This window comes from Pteropus medius, unplaced genomic scaffold (assembly GCF_902729225.1).
Source record: "Pteropus medius unplaced genomic scaffold, Ma_sr-lr_union100, whole genome shotgun sequence".
NCBI lineage: Eukaryota > Metazoa > Chordata > Mammalia > Chiroptera > Pteropodidae > Pteropus > Pteropus medius.
In genome coordinates, this window is record NW_024345601.1 from 10,552,635 (window position 1) to 10,565,595 (window position 12,961).

Genomic DNA, 12,961 nt, shown 5'->3' on the forward strand with positions numbered 1-12,961 from the left:
CCAAACAGTATCATGTTTTGAGGATCTGCTAGCGTGGCCTTGAAGTTTAAAGCTGGATTTGTTATTTGGGCACCTCCCATCTTCCTCTCCTTACGATGAGCTTGATATGAGATTTCTTAAAATCGTGGATTTTGTAGGCTTAGTGTACGAGGCTATTCTCATGGCGGTGGCGGTACAAGAATCAGGCAGTGTGCTGACACATCCTTCTGTTTTTTACAGCTATTTGCCGACAAGGCTGTAGTCCAAAGCATGGGTCTTGCAAACTCCCAGGTGACTGCAGGTAAATGACTAAACTGTTTTTTGTTTTAACAATTATTTCTTGAATGCAGAAGGGGGACTTTATTGTGAATGTTTCTTTGGAGAACAAGAAAAGCTTTTAAAAAAATTCAAATAGGCACATCCAAAGCTTATTAAATTATACCAGCTGTCCAGTGGAATGCGCACACTTCTCTCAGAAAAAAAAGGAAACTTATGAGCATAGTCAGTAGCTTCATGTAGTAACTGTTCTCTAAATTGATAACACGTTTTTGTAATCTTCCCTGTAACGTGCTAATGGAGTAGATGGAGGGATGTGGGTATGTTTCTTTGCGTCTCTGCCCCTGCCCCGGTTTCCATCTCCCAGCCCTCCCCCACTTTTCCCATCAATAGGGGAAAGTGGAGCATTCTTTAGAATGGGATTAGTACAATCTCCTGGCCCCTTTGCAGGCGGGAGACAGGCCTGTGCTGAGAGGTTAATGGCTGCGCTGGAATCTTGTCAGTTGAGCCTGATGAATGTAGACTTTGCTGCTGGCCTTTGAAGTCTGTTCTTTTATGGTCCCAGACAATGCAGAAGCCAAAGGGAGACCTACCCCGACTGCTTCCTGATTACAGTTTTTGGAACTCCTTGAAATGTACATTATACCAATTTGGGAAAGGCTTGCTTTGAGAAATATTGTCGGTCTTGTGGCATTGTGACCCAATCTCACAATTTACTCTTCTTCCTCATATCTTAAGAATTAGCAGATTTAATGTGACACCAACTGGGGTGGGGTTGGGGGGAGGTCCTTTGGGCCTGCCTCTTTTGGCCCCAAAGCTACCCTGGTTCGAGCCAAGGAAAGCTTACAACACGTAGTCTGAACCAGTGTATCTCAAACTAATGTTACATGGGGCACTTGTCACAATGCAGATCCTGAGTCCATAGGTCTGGGGTGGGCCCAAGTCTGCATTTTTAACAAGCTCCTAAGTGATGCAACTCTTGCTGGTGGGGGACCATACTTTGGGAATCACTGTCCCCAAACTTCGGTACTTCCAAGTGTAATTCTCCAAATTATCAGAAATATCAAAATGCAGATTCCTGGGCACCAACCACCCTACACCCGTGAATCTCAGTGCCTGAGTTTGGCCCAGGAATCTGCATTTTGACAAGCCAGCCACGTGATTTTGCTCCTCAGTAAATTTTGCAAACTGCTGTTTGCAAATCACTGCATCTGTTCCCCTCCCATGCAGTGGGGAGCACTGGGCTTGAGGCTTGAGGCCGGAGTAGGACTGAAGGCAGCTGGAAGTAAAATAAAAACAGGTTGACCTGAAAATCGTCTCCTCTACACTTCAGAAAGATAAGAGATTTTTCTGGAAGGCTGAGGGGGTTTGCATACTAACGCCTGTTGGTGGCGGCTGACTATAGTATTTAACAGCTTTGCTGTCAAACGTTGAACAGGCACCCACCTCCTTTAACTCTTAGTAATTAAGGGTGTTCTGGAGAAAGTCAGATCAGCACTGCTATTAGTGACTCTGGTCTTGCTCTGCACTCAGATGAGTATCAGCGGAGGCCAACCACGATTTCTGCAACTGTCATCAGAATAAACACACGGCCGCTCAGGGGAGGGCCCTCCCAGCCAGAACAACAGGCTTTGTTTCCAGAATTTAGCCCTTTCTCTTTCGAAGTCTTAACCTCCCACTCCCTGCCCAGACACGCACCAGTGTTCTTATTTACTTAAGGTGCGACTTTCCCACACCTCATTTGCATAGTCTTTCTGCCCATCTCCTTCTCCCTACCTTGAAAGAAAATCAAGACAGAACCTTCTAGCTGAGGAAGTTTCTGCTCCAGGAATAGTTGAATGGCAAGTTACCTGTAAGTTGTCTTTTGGATTATGTATTACACGGATTTTTTTTTTTTTTTCCCACATGAGAAAACTTTACTGGTTTTGTTGTTCCCAAGTAGACTTAGAGGCCTTTTCCTGGGTGCATATGCTTGCTTTATTGCAAGCCTGCCAATAATATCAAACTTAGTTATGAATCATCATATGAGGAAAGTCACTTCAATTTCTCATGAGAACCTTAATCATATACTATTAAACTGGGATAACTTTGTGATGCCTCTTTTAGGGTCACCATTTTTATTTTCTTTTGAAGTCATCCATGGCCTCTTGTGGTTCCTTTTTTATGCTTGGGGATCCAGCTTTCATTAATTAGGAGATGATGTTGGGTCCTCCGCTGCCTCCTCTTTTTATTAGACAAATTGAAGAGATGTAGGGATCCTTCATTTGGAAGAGAATAAAAGAAGATGTTACAAATATTGCTGTTTCCAAATCAGTTTCCTCTTAATATCTTTCAAGCTAAGAATATGAATATCAATCTTTAATTGAATGTTCCCTACCTCTCACCGGCTTGAGTGTCCAATGTTTAAAAAATTCTACCAGCTGATTTATTTTGCTCTTATTTCGCTCCTTTAAATAGTCACTTGTCATTCAGACTGATGTTTCGTTTACATAAACCAAGATCCTTTGTCAGATTAATTTTAAATCACACACCCTGGTCATTTTTTGTATTGGGCTGTGCGTGGCTTGTTGGTAGAAGTTAGGAAGCGGTTATTCAGTGCTCTTAGGGGTTAAGTTGAGTCTCAGCCGTGGGCGATTAGCTATTAGCTGGATCCCTATAATTTTCCCATGACAAGGATTTGCTAGCCTGCCTTCAACTCTGGAAACCGAAAGCCTTTCCTTCTTGGGGGTGCTTGTTTTCCAGAGTTACAGCTGAGCGGCTTGGGGTGAGGGGTGGGGATTGGTTCTGACCATGGCTTTTCCCAGGTCCCGTTATGGAAATATTTGCTATTTCCTCCCCGACCCCACCTTCATTCCACTGTCAGGCCTTCCCCCACACCCCCTCCTATTTGTGAAAGCTTGATTTTTGAGAAGGCAGTTAAAGTTTCAGAGGGCTTGAAACTTGAGGGGTGAGTGGTTGAGACCCTGCCCTCTCTCCCACCCCAGGTGAAGGTTTATGTTTGTGTTTTTGTTTGGGGATCAAAGGCACCATTTGGCCTCGAAAGAGTCCGATTAATGAGGCGCTTATAAAGGAAACTCGACTCCCTTCCCCAATACCAGATAAACTGAGTTGACCTTTTTTTTTTTTGTAAAGCGAGAAATAACTAAAAATTAGATTAGCATAAGCAGCCACGGTAGTAGGTCACAAATTATCTATGAAATTGATTCTGAGAGCTGTTGCTTCTTTCACCCTTCCTGCAGAAATGGGTTCAGGGATCCTACCGTCATCTTTGCCAAAGGAGGTGCCCCATTTCCCTCGTTTGATTTCATAATGCCTCATCGTGAGGCAGTTTCCTGCTGCACTGGGTGTCTTGTTGCATTTTTTGCACTGGGGTCATGACTTGCTGTGTAGACAAAGAGCGGAGCCAAGCTGCTGTGTAAAAATTGCCCGAAGTGCTGCATTTGGGGAGACTTTCACATAGCTATTGTTGTCACCAGAGTGTCCTTCCTTTTTCCTTTCCCTCTATAGTCTGCCCTGGGATTGATTTATTCCATCCTCGGCTCATTCCTGTGAGCCTGAGAAGAGTGTCTTTGTGTGAAGGGCAGCCCCACACTGGCCTCTTCCCAAACAGCCCTCGCTTTGTCATGAGTCGCCTGGGAGGGAACCTTGGCCCAACTATGACAATGTTTGTTTAGAGGGAGCCCCCAGACAAACTTTGAGAGTCTCTCATCCTGTCACCAAAAATGAAACAAAACAGAAAAGTCCTGGACTTTGCAGCCTTGTCCTTTAATGGCACAGACCTTCCTGAATGTTTGAGGCTAACAGGGGGATATGCTGTCTGTCTCCAGGTGCCAGTATGGCTGGCAGGGCCTGTACTGTGACAAATGTATCCCACACCCGGGGTGCGTCCATGGCACCTGTAACGAGCCCTGGCAGTGCCTCTGTGAGACCAACTGGGGCGGTCAGCTCTGCGACAAAGGTAATACCCCTCAGGGATGGGACCGTTGTGGGTTGGAGATCTTGGGAGGAACCTGAGGTCTTAAGGATGGCACAGCAGTAATTTGCTTTTCTTTTCCTTTATTTTTATTTGCAGGGGCTTTTTATCATGAATCTGTTTAAATTTGCCTTTAATGCTATGGTTTGGGTTTTTTTCTTTTTATTGAGGTATAATTGGCATAAGATCCATTAGTTTCATGTGTACAACGCAATGATTTGACATTGTTCGCACTGTAAAATGGTCACCACTATAAGACTGGTTACCATCTGTCACCTTACAAAGTTAATACAATACTGAGTATAGTCCTTATGCTGTACAGTACACCCCATGACTTATATTTCATAACTTCCGGTTTTTAAAAGGGATGGTGTAGGAGCGAGTGGGTTGGCTGTCTTTACATATTGAAGTGACTGACTTCTTTGGGAACTTTTTGGCAGATCTCAATTACTGCGGGACTCACCAGCCGTGTCTTAATCGAGGAACTTGTAGCAACACGGGTCCTGACAAATATCAGTGCTCCTGCCCTGACGGCTATTCAGGACCCAACTGTGAAATTGGTAAGTAGTCCAGGCAGCATGAGACCCTTTCGTTGAATATTTTTGTACACTTGGCTTAAATATACTTAAGAACATGTATGACTTACTGTTGAATTATACACTTGAAATTTACTGGATTTTATTAACCAATGTCACCATAATTAAAAAAATAATAATGGGAAGAGTGAAAAATATATATATATTTAAGGACTTATAAAAAGATGAACATATCCTCCAAAGCTAAGACTTGTTATCCCAGCAGTTCTGTGGGTCTTTGAAACTTTCTTCATGTTGCTCACACTTTTTGTGTGTTGCTGACTAGCATGGGAGGTGGTGTGTTTGCAATGCAGTGACCCCGGCTCTGAGGTGCCTTGGAATGTGGCTGGAGACAGCTTATTGAGAAAGATGACTTTCATATTTCCCTAGACACAGCATGGTTATATCACACACTTGCTTTTAGTTTTTGAAATGAGCTTGAGCTGGTGGCCCAGGTGAGGGATTTGGTTGTGGGGAGAGGGTATAGGTAGCAAAAATCAGTATCCCTCACCAACTGCCATCTGGGTTTCGCAGCAGAGCACGCCTGCCTCTCTGATCCCTGCCACAACAGAGGCAGCTGCAAGGAGACCTCCCTGGGGTTTGAGTGTGAATGTTCTCCAGGCTGGACGGGCCCCACCTGCTCCACAAGTAAGTCCAGGCTTTGGCCTGTGTTATTTCTAGAGGGTCATTGTGTTGAGTTACAGGGTTGAGGCAGATTCCTGGGCTTGTGAACCCACATGAGGTCTAGATGATGGGTCTTTCTTGGTGGGAGGGGGTGGATGTAGTCAGTCTTGGGGGGAGTCTGGCTTGAGACTCCTGAATTTGCATTTGGAAGTCCCCGCACCCTATCTGCTGTTAACACATGTGTGTCTGCTACGGGAAGAAACTTTCTCACGGCATAACTCCTAATTTTGCTGTGCCCACTGGAGCTCTGCCTTCTCCAAATTAAATCATGGAGAGTCTGCCTGCAGGGGAGATTGTCACTACTAAATTTTGTCATGGGGGCCCTGAAAGGGGGACCCAGACTATAGAGTCACCATGGCTGCCAGACTTGGCTACACATCAGAAACATGTGGGTGCTTGACAGTATAGTTCTCTGGGTTCTACAGTTTCCTTTGGGAATCAAGGAGTCCATATTAAACTCCTGGATTTCTGAGGTGTAGCCAGGCCTGAAAACCATTGTCAACAGCACCCCTAAAAACAACATGCAGCATGGTTCAAGATGTGAGTTCTGGGGACAGATGGCTTGGGCTGGCACTGTGGCCTCCACCCACCGCTTGTGGGACTCTGGCCACGTAACCTCCCCGTTCCCTGTTTAAAAAGGATAGTAGCAGTCCCCATCTCCTAGGGTGGTAAAGACTCAGTGAATTTACGCAGAGAGGCTGGCACCTCCCTGAGTGGGCAGTAGATGAATTAAGAGGCTGCTATAGTCCAGTGCAGAAGTGGGGAGTAGGGACCCCAGGTGTGTTATTTTGGGACAACTCTCAGCAAATATTGAAGAACAGGGTTTTCCACCAGTAAGGAAGAGTTATTTTTCCTTCTTGGCTGCCTCTTGAGCAGTGATGAAAACTTTCTTTTAAAATAAAGAGTGGCAGTGCTGTCCTGTGTGACCAGAGGGTTGACGCTCTTGGGGATCCAGCCGGCTCTCCCTTCCTGCTTAGGGGGGGTGGATTAAATGATTTGGGGCAGTGGAGGATTTAAAGCTAAAATCAGGCCTGATCGTCATCAGAGCAGTCACTTATAGCAGGCGTCTGAAAGCCCCTCATATGAGGGGTGGTATTATCTAATTGTCAGACATGGAGATTAAATTGCCAACCCTCTCATTTTTGTCAAACAGACATTGATGACTGTTCTCCAAATAACTGTTCCCACGGGGGCACCTGCCAGGACTTGGTTAACGGATTTAAGTGCGTGTGCCCACCCCAGTGGACTGGCAAAACGTGCCAGTTAGGTAAGAGAGTTCCTGCCCCAAGATTGGCTTTGATAATCAGAACTGTTAAGGAAGATGAGCATGTGGCCAGCAGTGTGAGCTCGCACGCCATCATACGAAGAAGTAATTTATTATCAAGAGTCCAGCCAGCGGGCCTGGGAGAAATCACTTGAATGCAAATGGACTAGCTCTTTTAGGCCCTGTGGGAAAGTCGTTGGACTCCTTGAACCATGTCAATCGTCTGTCCGCTGAGTGTTCAGCTGGGTTCCATGCGGGGATGATCTCATGAGGAATGAGCTGTCTGCATTCTTTTTGCTACATTTAAATCCCAGCAACTAGGCTGTGCCGGATTCTGAACAGAAATGCCTGGTGGCTTTCTGTTGTTCTGTTGGGGGCCTTTGTTAACCAGCGGCCAGAAAGTTATCAATTAGCATTCCTTATTGGATACTGGTTAGGAAAAGAGATCAGATGTTCAAAATAGAGGGAACCTAGTATCTGTTATTTAGCTAGCTTATTAAAATGTCTCCTATTTCAAAATATTGGCACAGTGTGTTGGGGAGGAGAGAGGGCAAGTGGGGGGTGGGTAAAAACTCAGTTCCTCACTGCTCATCTTCATTTTCTTTCAGATGCAAATGAATGTGAGGCCAAACCTTGTGTCAATGCCAAATCCTGTAAGAATCTGATTGCCAGCTACTACTGTGATTGCCTCCCGGGCTGGATGGGTCAGAATTGTGAAATAAGTGAGTGACTTTGTTTTGATTTTGATTTTCATGAAACTTGGGTGTCGAAGGCATTTGCCAGTCTGCAGAAGACTAGAATGGTAAAAGGAAAACTTTATGAAGGGAATGTTTTTGGAGAGGGAGTGATCAGGGCAGAAGTGAAAACATTCGCTTTATCAGGTTCATTAGCCAGTAAAAGGGTCATACTCTGATAAGGTGGCTGAAACAATGATGTGAAGTTTCACTAGCTTAGTCTGGAAGAATTAGGGAGGGTTCCCACCCAGTGCAATAACCTTATCTCACCGGAAGCACACAGGAAATCTGATTTGAAGGCTTTATCTGTCCTGAGCTGAGAAAGCTTTTCAATTAAGCCCAATTTCAATGTAAATTGCCTCTTTAATATGATGACTTGTTTATTTTTTAGATATTAATGACTGTCTTGGCCAGTGTCAGAATGACGCAGCCTGTCGGGTATGTAAATCTTTTCTTAAATCAAAACCTTAATAGTCGACAGCAAATTTAAGATTTGTGTGACCCTGGGAGAGCTCTGTCCCTGTGAGATTTAAAAATGCAGGTGAAAAGTGAGTCTCTGTAAGTTTCACTTGGGCTCCTGTGACCCCCAACCTCCTGGGAGTCATCTCGAAGACATACACATAGGAATTCTCACACATTTTGAGAGGCTTGGCATTTGGCTATTTCAGCGAATCAGCTGGACCACAACAGTCATGCTAAACCGCTGAAGCCCTGTGTTTGTGGATATATAGAAAAAAAGCATGTTTCTCCCCCTCCTTCTCCTCTTCTAGGATTTGGTTAATGGTTATCGCTGTATCTGTCCACCTGGCTATGCAGGCGATCACTGTGAGAGAGACATCGATGAATGTGCCAGCACCCCCTGTTTGAATGGGGGTCACTGTCAGAATGAAATCAACAGATTCCAGTGTCTGTGTCCCACTGGTTTCTCTGGAAACCTCTGTCAGGTGAGCAGTGTTAGAACCTCTGGCCAGGTTTTTAAAGCTGCATCTCCTCCCGCTCCTCCTTCCCTGACTGCCTCCTCTCCTTCCCTTCCTCATCCTCCCACTCCCTTTCCACGCCTCCCTCCTTTCTTTTTCTCTCCCCCTTATTCTATTCTCTCCGTTCCCCCTAGACTACTCTTAACTCTGTAGCTGGAGTCTCTGTGAAATCTGCGAACCTCCCATTGACTAGGGATCTCTGCTAGACAAATGCTGGTGGAAAGAGATTGATGAGTGATGTTCTTGGTAGTGTCAGTAGCTTGTCCATTTCATCCACTGCTAACCCCCTCCAACTCAGTTCTCCCTCTCTGCCCTGTTTCTTCCAGTGCATACCTGGACAGTCTCTAGGATATAAAACTGTGTATTATGCAGAGTGTTCTCTTAACAGAAGCAGATGAAGGCGTCAGATTCCAGTATCTGCTGCCCCAGAGACGTTGTACTCACACCTTTGTTTTACTTTGTTTCCTCTGTCGCTGTCCTACTCCTGGTCCTTGCAGCTGGACATAGATTATTGTGAGCCCAATCCCTGCCAGAACGGTGCCCAGTGCTACAACCGTGCCAGTGACTATTTCTGCAAGTGTACCGAGGACTACGAAGGCAAGAACTGCTCCCACCTTAAAGACCACTGCCGCACAACCCCCTGTGAAGGTACTTCCCTCCTCTAGGCTCCTGGCTTTTCCCCAAAGCTCGTTTCTTTCTCCCCACTTGTCAATGCCACTTGATACTCTGAGAAGTAGTGTAGGTGAGGAGATCGAAAGCCCCTAACCTAACTGCTCAGGGAAGTCAGCACATGGAAGCAATCTATTCAGGCCCGCCGGTGAGAACCATGTCTACAAGTCGCCCAGGGGAGAGAATGTGAAATTCATTCAGCATTCCTGGTCTGGGGTGGGCTGATGTGCAACACTGAGACAAATTTCTCAGAGCAGCCCTGTCAGGAGTGGAAATGTCCAGTACCTGTGCTGTCAGGTGCAGTAGCCACACAGGTCATGTGTGGCCAGTGGGGCACTTAGAGTATGACTAGTGCAACTTGAAACCCTTATTTAATTACAAATCATTTGAATAGCCACATATGGCTCGTGACTGCTGTATTAGGTGTCATAGCCTTGCAGATTCTGTAAGTTTGTCCTTCAGCCTTTTTTAAGTATGATTAAGTAGGTCCTTCTTTAGTGAGCTTCTACCAAATTGGATGGATATCAAAGAGGATGAAAGGGGCCCACAGACATGTAGGCTTCTTAGCCACATAGGGAGAAAATGCCTTTAAAAAACAAATAGAACTTCTCTCCATCTGGAATCTCAATGTTTTCACAGTGAGACATGGCATGTTGCCAGAGTGTTCGGCCCCCCAAAATGCCTCTTAATTTCTTACCCTCATTAGCCAAAGTTGCCTATCTCTAGGAAAGTAGTCTCAGTGTATGTCCTTGGCTTAGGAAAGCTGTGTCTTATGGGTCAGTGGCCATGATCTGATCCCAAGTCTGTTTTCTAGTGATTGACAGTTGCACAGTGGCCATGGCTTCCAATGACACGCCTGAAGGGGTGCGGTATATTTCCTCGAACGTCTGCGGTCCCCATGGGAAGTGCAAGAGTCAGTCAGGAGGCAAATTCACCTGCGACTGTAACAAAGGCTTCACTGGAACATACTGCCATGAAAGTAAGTCCCCTCACCTTGCTTCTGCCCAGCTCAGGGAGCCTGTGAGTCTGAATTGTTTCAGTTGAGACTAGTGAAGGTTTTCCATTACGTCCAGGATGTAAGACTCAGTTGTGTTTGAGATCACCAATGCCTCTGAGCCTTCGGCACTTTTATTTTACAATGTTCTAGAATCTTAATAGTTTGGGTGGTCCCGCTTTCTCCAGGAGTTTCTTCCTCCACCCACTGAGCTTAGCATTTGAGAGCGTTAAGTAAAATCCACGAGGCAGTCTCTAGAGAGCTCTGCTTGGTGAGCTGTCCACTGAATTCGAGAAACAGTCCTAATGGAGGCGAGAATCTTGAGGTGCCAAGTGCATTTTTTCAGGAGGCAGTCTATAGAACGATGCCTGTCTGTGGCATTACTTGTCCTTTATTTACCTGGTTTTGACTTCCTCTTCCTTTCACAGATATTAATGACTGTGAGAGCAACCCCTGTAAAAATGGTGGCACTTGCATCGATGGTGTCAACTCCTACAAGTGTATCTGTAGCGACGGCTGGGAGGGGGCCTACTGTGAAACCAGTGAGTCTGTGGTCTTTTTGGGGACAGACATCTCTGGGATTGGGGAGAGGCAGGGAGAATCAATATGAGAAGCTCTTTTTAATGGAAATTCTGAAAGTAAGACCCCAACTATTCCTGCAGTCGGACAGCATTGCCTGCTTCCTTTTCGCATTTGTTAATGTGGATGACAGACAGTGGGAAGAAACTTATGCTGAGCAGCTATAGAATCAATCTGTATAATTAGGATGATGAATACCTCTGCTTGTAAGGAAGGGAAAGGAATCATCTTTCTGTTTTGATCATTTCTTCCCATCTTGATTTTAATTTTGTGAGAGTGACAGAGGCCTGCCCCTGACTTGCCTAACTTGTGGCATTAAAAATAATCTAGCTCAGGGCTCCTTTACCCCTGGAAAAGGGTAATGGTGTTAAAGTCCTGGGATTGTTCGGCTGGCCTTGGAGCTCGAAGTGGAAAGAAAGGGTGGAGGTGGCCATAGGAAAGGCGTGGCTTTCATGGGTTGTGACTTATCCTGGAAGTATTTTCAGCTGGGTGTCTCCTCCTTGGTTCTAGACATTAATGACTGCAGCCAGAACCCCTGCCACAATGGGGGCTCGTGTCGTGACCTGGTCAATGACTTCTACTGTGACTGTAAAAACGGGTGGAAAGGAAAAACCTGCCACTCGCGTAAGTGGTAGCCGGCTGGGATTCTGTCTCTGAGACCCCTCTCTCTCTGTCTTCCGTGAGGAAGGCTGGCCAGGGGCTCACACTGAGATCTTGCTTCTCCAGGTGACAGCCAGTGTGATGAGGCCACGTGCAACAATGGTGGCACCTGCTATGACGAAGGAGATGCTTTCAAGTGCATGTGTCCTGGAGGCTGGGAAGGAACAACCTGCAACATAGGTAACTTCTGTCCCACATGAACACCTGTGAATGTTCTCCTGGGTCTGGCTTCTACCCCTTCAGACTGTCTGGATCCTCAGGGACGGTGGTCTCGTCTGTTCTTGTCTTGTAGCCCGAAATAGTAGCTGCCTACCCAACCCCTGCCATAACGGGGGCACCTGTGTGGTCAATGGCGAGTCCTTCACCTGTGTCTGCAAAGAAGGCTGGGAGGGGCCCATCTGTACTCAGAGTGAGTGTCCCCCTACCCCCTGGGACTCTCCAAGGGCTGTGGGAGCACAGCCTGACACTCTCAGGGACTCACAGTGGAGACCAGAAGCAGAGCTGTTTGATGTCTGCTTCTGCATCACCTGGGTCTGTTCTAATGACTTGATGGGATGCAGCCCTGACCTGGGCATGAGAAAGTCGCCGAGGAGGTAAGTGGAGACAGATGGTGTCTCATTCCCAGCTCTGGTCTGACCAGCAGCCTGTCTCCTTCCATTCTCACACCCCCTTCCCACCCTCACCAGGGCCTCTTCCTGTGTACGTGTGTCCCACGGTGAATGGAACTAAGTGTGGTGCAGGCCTGGTTCCAATTGAGCGGAGGTCTTAAGTGCCTTTTGCCGATGTTAACTACAGTTCTATCATTTGAGTATTATGGAAGCCAGTGGTGTTTTTTCTTAGGGCTAAGACTGCTTTGCCTGTTGAAGGCTTTGCTATTAAGTTGTCTCTTTACTTTGCAGATACCAATGACTGCAGTCCTCACCCCTGGTAAGCATGACCATCTTTTCAGCTGGCACTTGTTGGCAGTAATGTGCATGGGCATCACCTTGAGGATCTTGTTTAAAATGAAGGTTCTGATTCAGGAGGTCAGGTGGGGCTGCAGACCCTGCCTTTCTAACAGACTCCGAGTAGTGCCAATCCTGCTGGTCCGTGGACCGTGGTTTAATTAGTCAAATTACATCTTGATTTAGAGTAGTGATTCTCCACATTGGCTGCCCACAGAGAATCACCTGGGAGCTCCCAGTGCCTGGGCTGCAGCTGAGAACTGTCCCAGTGCCTGGGCTGCAGCTGAGAACTGTCAAGTGACTCTGGGGTGGGACACATCAGTATTTTAAAGCTCCCCAGGCAATGGGGAGTGTGGCCAGGTGTGAGAGCCCCTGATGGTAATCGGTGTGGCTCCCTGCAATTGACTGGCAGCCAATCATGGATCAGGAGGGAGGTTGATCACCAAGGCGGTCTTTGCTCTCTTTGTAGCTACAACAGCGGCACGTGCGTGGATGGAGACAACTGGTACCGGTGTGAATGCGCCCCTGGTTTTGCTGGGCCTGACTGCAGAATAAGTAAGAACTGCACCTAGCCGGTTCTCCCAGTGGCTTTACTTCCCCATGCCAACCCTCAGCCTGAGACTTTTCAAATCTTTAAAACAGTTAAGGCCATA

At 46.5% G+C, this 12,961-nt stretch overlaps 1 protein-coding gene across 3 annotated transcripts in view; it reads left to right on the forward strand.

Annotated features, from left to right (window-relative positions):
- The window catches only part of JAG1 (jagged canonical Notch ligand 1), a 35,573-nt gene that overhangs the window by 16,692 nt on the left and 5,920 nt on the right, over positions 1–12,961 (forward strand). For 2 of the 3 annotated variants that reach the window (XM_039874481.1, XM_039874480.1), the window contains exons 5-20: positions 220–280; positions 4,083–4,213; positions 4,669–4,788; positions 5,338–5,451; positions 6,641–6,754; positions 7,360–7,473; positions 7,877–7,923; positions 8,256–8,429; positions 8,960–9,110; positions 9,946–10,110; positions 10,554–10,667; positions 11,215–11,328; positions 11,431–11,544; positions 11,657–11,773; positions 12,264–12,291; positions 12,778–12,863. In XM_039874481.1, coding sequence (XP_039730415.1) covers positions 220–280; positions 4,083–4,213; positions 4,669–4,788; positions 5,338–5,451; positions 6,641–6,754; positions 7,360–7,473; positions 7,877–7,923; positions 8,256–8,429; positions 8,960–9,110; positions 9,946–10,110; positions 10,554–10,667; positions 11,215–11,328; positions 11,431–11,544; positions 11,657–11,773; positions 12,264–12,291; positions 12,778–12,863 — 1,764 coding nt within the window. The remainder of the gene's footprint in view (positions 1–219; positions 281–4,082; positions 4,214–4,668; positions 4,789–5,337; positions 5,452–6,640; positions 6,755–7,359; positions 7,474–7,876; positions 7,924–8,255; positions 8,430–8,959; positions 9,111–9,945; positions 10,111–10,553; positions 10,668–11,214; positions 11,329–11,430; positions 11,545–11,656; positions 11,774–12,263; positions 12,292–12,777; positions 12,864–12,961) is intronic. The other variant, XM_039874482.1, reaches the window with a different exon arrangement.